At 39.8% G+C, this 9647-nt stretch overlaps 1 protein-coding gene and 1 long non-coding RNA gene across 2 annotated transcripts; both read left to right on the forward strand.

Annotated features, from left to right (window-relative positions):
* Positions 1-273: 273 nt before the first annotated feature.
* On the forward strand, positions 274-4592 carry LOC143845896 (uncharacterized). Its single transcript, XR_013234557.1, has 4 exons — positions 274-360; positions 524-605; positions 687-769; positions 4453-4592. It is a non-coding gene; the product is annotated as an uncharacterized LOC143845896 (long non-coding RNA).
* Positions 4593-7087: 2495 nt separating this feature from the next.
* On the forward strand, positions 7088-9213 carry LOC143845895 (protein DETOXIFICATION 52-like). The gene has a single exon (XM_077354301.1). It carries the CDS (start codon positions 7235-7237, stop codon positions 8822-8824), a length of 1590 nt encoding a protein of 529 aa, XP_077210416.1. The 5' UTR covers positions 7088-7234; the 3' UTR covers positions 8825-9213.
* Positions 9214-9647: the final 434 nt, after the last annotated feature.

Raw genomic sequence — 9647 nt, forward strand, 5'->3', positions numbered from 1 at the left:
AGGGCAAAATGGGCAGATTTGTGGCAAACGATGTCTGTCCATTTTGACCTCCACAAATGGATGGGTTAAGATGATCATATGGAGCTGATTTTTTGTACATACCCCATCTATGTAAGGGCCTTTCCAATGAATGCTTTGGATCATCCTAACAAAGTGGGCCCACATGAGTTTGGGGCCCTCAACCGCACCTAAGCTTGGTGCAGTCGACCGCACAATCTTATTCCTCATAATAAATACGTGATATGTGTTGTAAATTCGTTATTTCACAAACTCTAGAAACCCTTAACCTAGAAGAGGGAGCCATAGAGTCAGAGAGTGAAATGTTTGAGGGGAACCCATCGCCCGAAGGCCAAAACTAAGGTAAGAAAGCAATCCGGTTGTCGATCTTATTGATTTTCCATCAAAGATTAGGAAAGGTAGATGTTTTAGGTAAGAAAACTTAAGGTTTCTATTTTGATTTTGTTTTCCAACGAGATTCCAACGAACTTATTGATTTCGTTGGGATTTTTTTAATTTTTTGCAGATATCTCAGTGCCCTTCGACTGGGGGATGGCGGTTGACCGAGCCCGGGAGAGTGTCCGGGGTTGTTTTGAGAGGGTTTCAAGGTTTTGAAAACAATTACTTGTTCGTAATTAAGTGTTTAACCTATTTAAATATAATTAGTGATGAAAAACCTTGTTGAATAGAATTTGGACTCCGATCTTTGAGAGATTCTGAGAAGAGTTACCATAAAGGATTGTTCGGGTTGTGATTTGCATATCGAAGGAAGGTAAGAGATTATGTTCTTAGTGTTAATCGTAATTGGATTTCTTTTTCAAACCCAAAAAATTGATTTGCATATTATTGTTGAAAAGTGCTTCTATCAGTGTTACTAGATTTTAGTTGTTTATCATGATTTCCTTACCGTATATTCATTTTAAATGTCACGAAACAAGCATGTTAGTGTCGTTGAAATTGTGTTTTGAAAGCAATGATATTCCTTATACATATTTATTGATTTTCAATTGAAAGTGTATTGTATATCAAATATTGTTAAAGTTTAGTGCACTGTTTTAATGGTTCTCAGTCGAACTACGAAAGATACTGTCAATGGGGGTTAATATGCTGACATAAGATCCCGCTAGCAGGAGTTAATATGGTGGCACATGATCATGTATTTAGTCACCATATGGTAGTGACTCTAAAGTGAAAATGAAGTGGATTCGCCACATAGTAGTGATTAAGTGAAAGTGAAGTGGCCTTGTCACATGGTAATAGTGTGTTCGTGGTTCTTGTGACTGTAGATTCCAAATGTTTTCTCTAAGTGCATAGTTTATGACTAATTGAATCGTTTAACATGTTCTTAGTAAAATTTCATATGAGTGATGTTTTATTGATTGAATTTCTTTCTTAAGATGCAATGATTTGACTGCTCTCGTTGATTATTAAGTGTGCATTATTTCCAAAGGCGAGTGAACCATTTTATCTATAGATCTTCAAGAGATTGCATAATCTTTCTTATTATAAATGGATTTTACTCAGTGATTTCCACTTCAATTTTTTTATTGCGTCATGCTTATTTCGGATAAATAAGGCATATAGTCTTTTGTTGAGTGTTGGCTCACTCTTTATATAATACTTTTCAGATGAACAAGATTAGATTGATTCAGGGGGAAGACTAGTGTAAGGATAGAAAATTTGAATATTGATCAGTTATTTTGAGTGATGATAGGAACTTTAAATTTATTATTGTTTGAAATAAGAACATGCTTTTATTTTGTTATTGTTTGGCTAGGGGGAAGGAATTAAAGAAGTACTTCATGGATTTTATTTATTAGATGTGTGTTTTAATCTATTTAATTCCTTGTCATGGAATTTATGATTGCCATTGAGGCCCATTCTCTATAGTCAATGGTGTACACAAGTGCTACTTTGAGCAAACTTCATCGTCCATCAATTTTGGTACGACTGCTTATCCAGGCCATCCAGAAGTCTGATATGAGATCTGTTAAAAGCATTGTATTCCTTTTGATATCACGGATAGATTGGACGGCTGATTTCCACATATTCTATCTTTGGTCATGCGATATTGATTCGCCCCCCACAATGGCTCGACCGACTATTTCATATTTTGATGGATATGATGATCAATATTTTAATGGCTACACCCTTATAGCTATTTGGAGGATGAATGTCTATAGTGGATCAATGATCTGGAGGCATATCATGAGTATTATTGCTATGATCCCAAAGTGACCATCAACTAAGCCAGAGAAATTGGGAGATGACAAGCCTAGCCATTTTGGATGCGCATGATGAAAGAGCACCATAACGTAGGTGAGCCTCCATTCCATTGATGGGAGGAGGTTCGTGACGGGTTAATGAGTGCTTATGCGCCATTGGGATATTGGTATGAGCAGAGATAGATGTGTGAAGAAGCTGCTCGAAAAGAAGAGGCTACTCGACATGAAGCCACTCTATGTGAACAAGAAGCTAGAGTCGAGGCAATATTGAAAAGAATAGAACTTGACTTAATCGAGCTGAAGCTGATGATCTATTTAGCTAAGAAGAATGTAGCGCGCATTACTGAGGAGTTACATGACAATTTGGATGCCATGGTTGATGCGATTAATGTTGATGTTGAGCTCCAACCTACTTCAGAACATGTTCAATCAGATCCAGTAGTCCCATCAAAGAGTACAGATACAGAGCTAGATAGTATAGTGACAGAACATAGATTGCCAAATCCTAGAGAGCACGAGCAACCCATTGAAGATGCAAATTCCATATCATTACATTAGCACAATGACATTATTGATTCTACAGTATATGCTCCAATTCCTAATTTTAGATTGATGCTACCCGTGACAATCACGGTAGTACAAGAGCAGTACGTTGCTATTTTCCCAGCCGCAATACATGTCAAGAGAGGTTCGCATAATTATGGTTCTACCTGGATGATTTCTTCTATATCACTACGCCCACGTTTCATATATCTTTCATAGGTATCATGAGCATTATATATGAGAGACTTCGATGGGTTACTACTCCTATTACTCGAGTTGATCTTCTACATCTTTGACACAAGTGGATTAGCATGATAATGAGGCTAGTAGAGAACTCTAAGGCAAGTTTTTTTCAAGAAGGGGAGAATGATGCTGATCGTAGGTCCAATAAAAGGCATATTTGCCCATTAGGACTTTAGGGGATTTACTTCCATGCTATTTAGTTTCTAGGATTTTTATTTTCAAGTTTTAGTTTTAGGGCTTTTATTTTTCATGTTATTTTATTTCTGAGTTATGCCAATTGCTTATATAAGGACCTAATGTGTTAGAGAGTTTAGTTTCTTATGATTAATTGATTGATTGAGAATTCTCCCACATATTCCCTCTTCGTCCTCCTTCTTCCCCTCTTTCTCCTCTATACTTCCATCTGTAAAAGGTGAGGGTGGTACCAATTGAGGAGACGATGAGAGAGCACTGCTTAAGATGGTTTGGACATATCCAACGTAAGCCTTTGGATGCTCCGGTGAGAAGAAGTGACTTGTGCCAAGTTGATGGAGTAAAAAGAGGTAGGGGCAGACCGAAAACAACTTGGGTAGAAACAGTGAGGAAAGACTTGAGGGCTAGGACATAACAGAGAACATGACCTTGGATAGGAGAGAATGGAAGAAAATGATCCATGTACGAACCCAACGAGTGTCAGGATTAGACTTAGTCAATTTGAGCCGAGTAGATCCTTTCACGTTCTTCATCAAAAATTTCTAAAGGATTCATTAGCTGACCCCAACTAGTTTGGGAAAAAGGCTTAGTTGAGTTGAGTTGAGTTGAGTTGAGTATTGGGGCCAGGTATTGCATTTGGAGGATCAGCATACCCATACTCTACCATGTCTCAAATGTCTTGAGATAGAAATAGGGTCTTCATCTTAATGCTCCAAAAGTCATATTTTCCTCCTCCAAAGACTGGCATGGTAGGTTGAGAAATGTTGAGGCTTCTATTATTAATTAGAAAGAGAAAACTAAAATTATGAAATTTTCTAATTCTTTTCTTTTTCCACTTGATCCTCAAATGAAGGCATACAACACTTCATATAGACTTCACACACATACATCTCGTAACAACCTTAAATGAAAAATATATTTTCCAAGTCTAGCAATATTTTCTAAAATAACACTAACTAGGCATTGTTATCTCCTAGACTTAGACTTATCATTTCTTCGGCAGAGATATTTCCCAAACTTATCATTTACAAGACTTGCTCATTTCCTAGACATGCTCATTTCACTAAAGTCTGACATTTCCAAGGATTAGTACTTAAAAGACACTCTTTTCCAAGACATTAGAAAGTAATTGACTCAATATATTTCCAAGACGTCATATTTCCAAGATATTAGAAAGTCCTAGAAAGGACATTAACTTTCAACAAATCATATATTGTCCAAGTGGTATAATTCAAATTTTGAATCTTCGCAGGTAAAAAATTTACGAACTACTTGACTCCTAACAGGGTGGTTGGGGGCGACAAGGGGAAAGTATCTAGCGCGTCCAAGGTCCACTAGCAACAAAACGGGTGAGTAAATTTTAATTAAGATAACCGGCAAGTAAATTTTAAGAATTCTAATCTGCATTAAATAAAGTATCCGTTGATGTTTATAAATTGCAATCATTTTCATAAGGGGCAATCCCCTACATTAGGAATGATTGAGAGAGTATAAGTGTAGTTGTATTCAAATTTCTTTGCTTAAGTCGATCTTTGCAATCTATTGTCTAATTACGTATTCGTTTTATATAATGAACATTGTCCACTTCATACTTCACTTAATGGTCAAGTACATTCCCGAGTCTGGAAAAAGGATCTAGACAAACTAATCATCAAATAAATAGCAATCTCTCTCTCTCTCTCTCTCTCTCTCTCTCTCTCTCTCTCTCTCTCTCTCTCTCTCTCTCAATACTAGTTTAAGTCGATCTTTGCTACCCAGTACTAGTTTTGGGTAGCAAACAATAGTATTCTTGTCAAATAATTTTTGCTTTGAAACCTCATCTTGATTTGAGTTCATGACATTGCAAAATTGACGAGTCCAGTATAATAGAAATATAAGGTTATAGTAGTCCTTAAAACATCATATTAATCGTTGTGGCACCGGGGAAATATTGCTTATCGTGATCTAATCCTTTAACTTGGACACTATTTGTGGTAGGAATTTGCTAGGGAATTTTGCAGAAAGTCATTTCATGGCCGACTTTTCTACTGGAGAACAACCGCACCAGCCCACTTTTCAGCAGATTTTGTCTATATAGTCCTAATATTGAAAAGTATCAAAGAGAAGCCATGCTTCCTTGAAACATTCAGTTCGAATACACCTTTTGGTAACGAAAATCTAGCTATAGAAATCTCACCACTGATAAAAATAGAAAGGAAATCTTGCCAATGAAACAAATCGTGGCCACAAAAACATTGCAAATCTTGCAAATCTCGTCTCGGCCCGAAAATCTCTCGTACAAAATCTTGCAAATCACGCTATAGAAATCTCTCCACTGATAAAATAGAAAGGAAATCTTGCCCATGAAACAAATCGGGGCCACAAAAACCTCGCAAATCTTGCAAATCTCGTCTCGGCCTGAAAATCTCTCGTACAAAATCTTGCCCCAGCCCCAAAATCTCCAAAAACATATATACATCATATATGCATAAATCGAGGGACCCTGAAGAACATGGAAAATAACATATCTACGACTTACAGAAGAGTCGTTGGTCGCAAATCCCACCCTTTTTCTTCTTCCTGCAGCTTTCTCTGCCAAAATAAGCGATACTAAAACATGGAAATCTAAAATGAAAGTTTTAGGGACAGTTTTCTAAATGTTGTTTATAATAGTAATATTAGGGACTGAAATCTAAAACCATTCCAAAAAAAAAAAAAATGTATTAAATAATCTACTCAACTCAACTTAAAAAAGCCTATGTTCCAAGCTAGTTGGGGTCGGCTAAATGAATCCTTTAAAAAAATTTCAAGAAGAAGGTGAAAGGAATCTATCCGGCTCTAATCTTGGCTCTGGTTCTTCGACGCGGATCATTTTCTTCCATTCTAATTTACCCAAGGTCAAATTCTCTGTTATGTTCCGAGTTATCAAGTCTTTGCTTACTGTTTCTACCCAATTTGTTTTCGGTATTAAATAATACTTAAAAATATTAAAAAATAAAATTTGAGTTGGAAAATAAAATATTTTGTCTTCCATTGCAATATATGTTTTTTTTTTCATTAATGGAGACGGAACTAAACTTCATCCCTAAAAGCCTTTTTTTTTGCAATGGATTTATAGGGACAGCTTATAAACCGTCTCTAAAAGTGACAAAACTGGGGACCCGACTGGAGGAAGTTGCTCCAGCCCATCTAATAGCAGGGGATGTGGAAATATTAAATCCATGCCTACTTTTTATTTTTAAAAGAAATTGATACCTCCAAACCCCCTTGCTATTACACTATTAGCAAGGGGACCGGAGGAACTTCCTCCAAACCGATCTGGAGCCAAGTTTTAGCCCTCTAAAAAGGTTCTTCTTCGAGTGATGCATTTACCATGGGGGCTTCCTTGGCCAGACCCCTTCAAGTGTTTTTAGTACTACTCTTTTTACACTACAAGGGGTGTGGCCCAAGGACGAAAATGGGGTGATAATATCACTCCCCTAAATATATGTTGAGCGACTATAAAGTGGTCGTGGTAAGAAGAGGACCACCAAAAGCGTAGGCCGTTGAAGGCCATGACCGAGTGATCAGAGCCATCTATCCTAATTCAGTGGGACCGACAACAACATGGTGGCTCATCTACCCCACAACCAAATAGTGCATACACAATCCGATGCGAGTGAGACTAACATCGGGAAAAAACAAAGGTGAAAAAATTGAAAGAAACAAAGGGAACCGTTTTAATTTATTTCCTTCTTTTTTTTCTTTTGATCCCTGTGCAGGGAGTACAACACAACTGCCGGGGAAAGATGCAGGTAAAATCCCGCGGAAAATGAAAATATCTAGTGGCACTGAAACTCTGACAGACACCTATTTACAAGAAAAAGAGCAACTGAAATAGAAACAAATCCCTTTTGGGGTTTAAAAAATTAGCAAAAGAATAGAATACCCAACACCCATCTCCTTCTACCCCTATATTAACACTCATTACGCAAACTGAAACACCAAAGAAATCCCCCAAAAACAAAAACCCATCTCTCTCTGTTTCTCTCAACCCCTCTCTCTCTCTTCCTCCTATGCAACCAAGCAATAAGCCAACCATGTGTGATTCAAAATCAGTCCTCACAGAGAAAACACAACCCTCCTTATACCCCTCCTTCATCTCAAAAACATCAGAAACACCTACCCAATTTCAATACCCAACACTCTCTGAAATTGTTAAGGAAACAAAATCCCTATTCCATCTTGCCTTCCCAATAGTTTTAACAGCTCTCCTTCTCTACTCGCGCTCTATCCTCTCCATGCTCTTCCTTGGCTCTCTCGGAGACCTCGAACTTGCGGCGGGCTCTCTCGCAATTGCCTTCGCGAACATCACCACCTACTCAGTCCTCTCCGGCCTCGCCCTAGGCATGGAGCCCCTCTGCTCTCAAGCTTTCGGGGCCCACCGCCCTAAACTTCTCTCCATTACCCTCCACCGCTCCGTCCTCTTCCTCCTCTCTTCCTCTATCCCTATCTCCTTCCTCTGGCTCCACATGTCTAAAATCCTCCTTTTCCTAGGCCAAGACCCTAACATCACCTCCCTTTCCCAAACCTACCTCCTTTTCGCCCTCCCTGATCTTATCTCTTGCTCCTTCATCCACCCTATAAGAATCTATCTCCGAGCCCAAGGCATCACCTACCCCTTAACATTTGCCTCTTCTATTGGCGCAATTCTTCATCTACCCATTAATCTCCTTCTGGTGAACCACCTCCGCCTCGGCCTCGCCGGAGTCGCGGCCGCCTCTGCAGCCTCCAATTTCCTCGTCCTCATCTTCCTCGTCTCCCACGTGTGGGCCTCCGGGACCCACCTCCCCACGTGGACCACCCCCACACGCGAATGCCTCACCGGGTGGGGCCCACTCCTCCGCCTAGCAGCGCCTAGTTGCCTTTCGGTCTGCCTAGAGTGGTGGTGGTATGAAATTATGATAATCCTATGCGGACTTTTAATCCACCCCAAATCCACTGTTGCTTCTATGGGAATTCTCATCCAAACCACCTCTTTAATTTACGTTTTCCCTTCGTCTCTCGGGTTCGCGGTCTCGACCCGGGTCGGGAATGAACTCGGATCCAACCGCCCCGATAAGGCCCGTCTCTCCGCCGCTGTTTCTGTCTCCCTTGCAGCCTTAATGGGCTTTTTTGCGACCGGATTTGCTGTTGGATTGAGGGATAAGTGGGCCCTGATGTTTACGATGGACCCGGAGATCCTACGGTTGACATCGCTCGCGCTCCCGATCGTAGGGCTGTGTGAGCTCGGGAACTGTCCTCAGACAGTGGGGTGTGGTGTTCTACGTGGGAGTGCGAGACCAGGGTTGGCTGCTAACGTGAACCTGGGCGCATTTTATCTTGTGGGGATGCCCTGCGCCTTGGGGTTAGGGTTTTGGCTTGGGGTTGGGTTTTGTGGGCTTTGGTTTGGATTGTTAGCGGCGCAGGTTAGCTGCGCTGGGCTTATGTTGTATGTGGTGGGGACCACGGATTGGGATTTCCAGGCATGGAGGGCCCAAGTGCTAACGTGCGCTGGGGGCGGTGGTGGAGTGCTGGATGAGATTGATTATGAAGATGGTGTTGTGTTGGAAAGTGGGAGTGGTGGGGAGCCGTTGATCTCGATTAAGGTGGTAGGTCCGGATTAGAAATTCAAAATAAGAAAAGGGCGGACGCATTAACAATGTAATTCTTTTTTGGGCAGTGATAAATCGACCCCCAAAATTATACCCATGTGTCTATCTCTCTCCTCTTTATCTCTCTAACCGGAGGAGAGAAAGACACACAGGGAGTCGATTTATCACTCCCCCCCTCTTCTTCCTCTTCTTCTTCTTCTTCTTCTTCTTTTTTTTTTTTTTTTTTTTTTTTTTTTTTTTTTTGTGAATTATTGATTTTGGGTTGGGAGAGATGATTTTGTGAAAAAGGAAAATTTTGTTTTTCGAATATTCCATAACTATAATTATTTGTTTTACCATTTGTCACCAGGCACACCCATTTGCCGTGTACTTTACAATCAAAGCCACTGGATTTTTCTGATATGAAAGTACAGTAGATAAGTTGTGAAAAGGGCTGTCGATATCAACTGGCCTTTATATTTTTATAATCTCTGTGTGTGTTCAGAGTCCTTGTATTTAACCAGGAAAAGGTAGGGTTGTCGGTTGTGGACAGCTAGAGTGTTTTGCAGGCACACGAATCAAATCTCATTTGTTTTCTTCTCTGCTCCTCCAAATTCCAAAACACCTCCCGCCAATGTCTAACCAGTAGCAAGGTCACTATTAATATGGACTCAATTCTTTTTGAAATGTATGTGTTACGCTCACTTTGTTTTCATGTACTCTCTCAGGGCATTCAAAGCTAGAATGCCATGATCACAACATATTCATATACACTATCTAATCAAAACTACATTACAGACCTAGTGAAATTAATCTAAATTGATCTACATATACATTAATCCCATGTACAAATAAT

Source organism: Tasmannia lanceolata, unplaced genomic scaffold (assembly GCF_043159265.1).
Source record: "Tasmannia lanceolata isolate RefF3 unplaced genomic scaffold, GAP_Taslan_0.1 ptg000015l, whole genome shotgun sequence".
Lineage (NCBI taxonomy): Eukaryota > Viridiplantae > Streptophyta > Magnoliopsida > Canellales > Winteraceae > Tasmannia > Tasmannia lanceolata.

Excerpts from the sequence above, each read along its gene's own strand:
- LOC143845895 (XM_077354301.1), top strand. The coding sequence starts at position 7,235 with ATGCAACCAAGCAATAAGCCAACCATGTGTGATTCAAAATCAGTCCTC.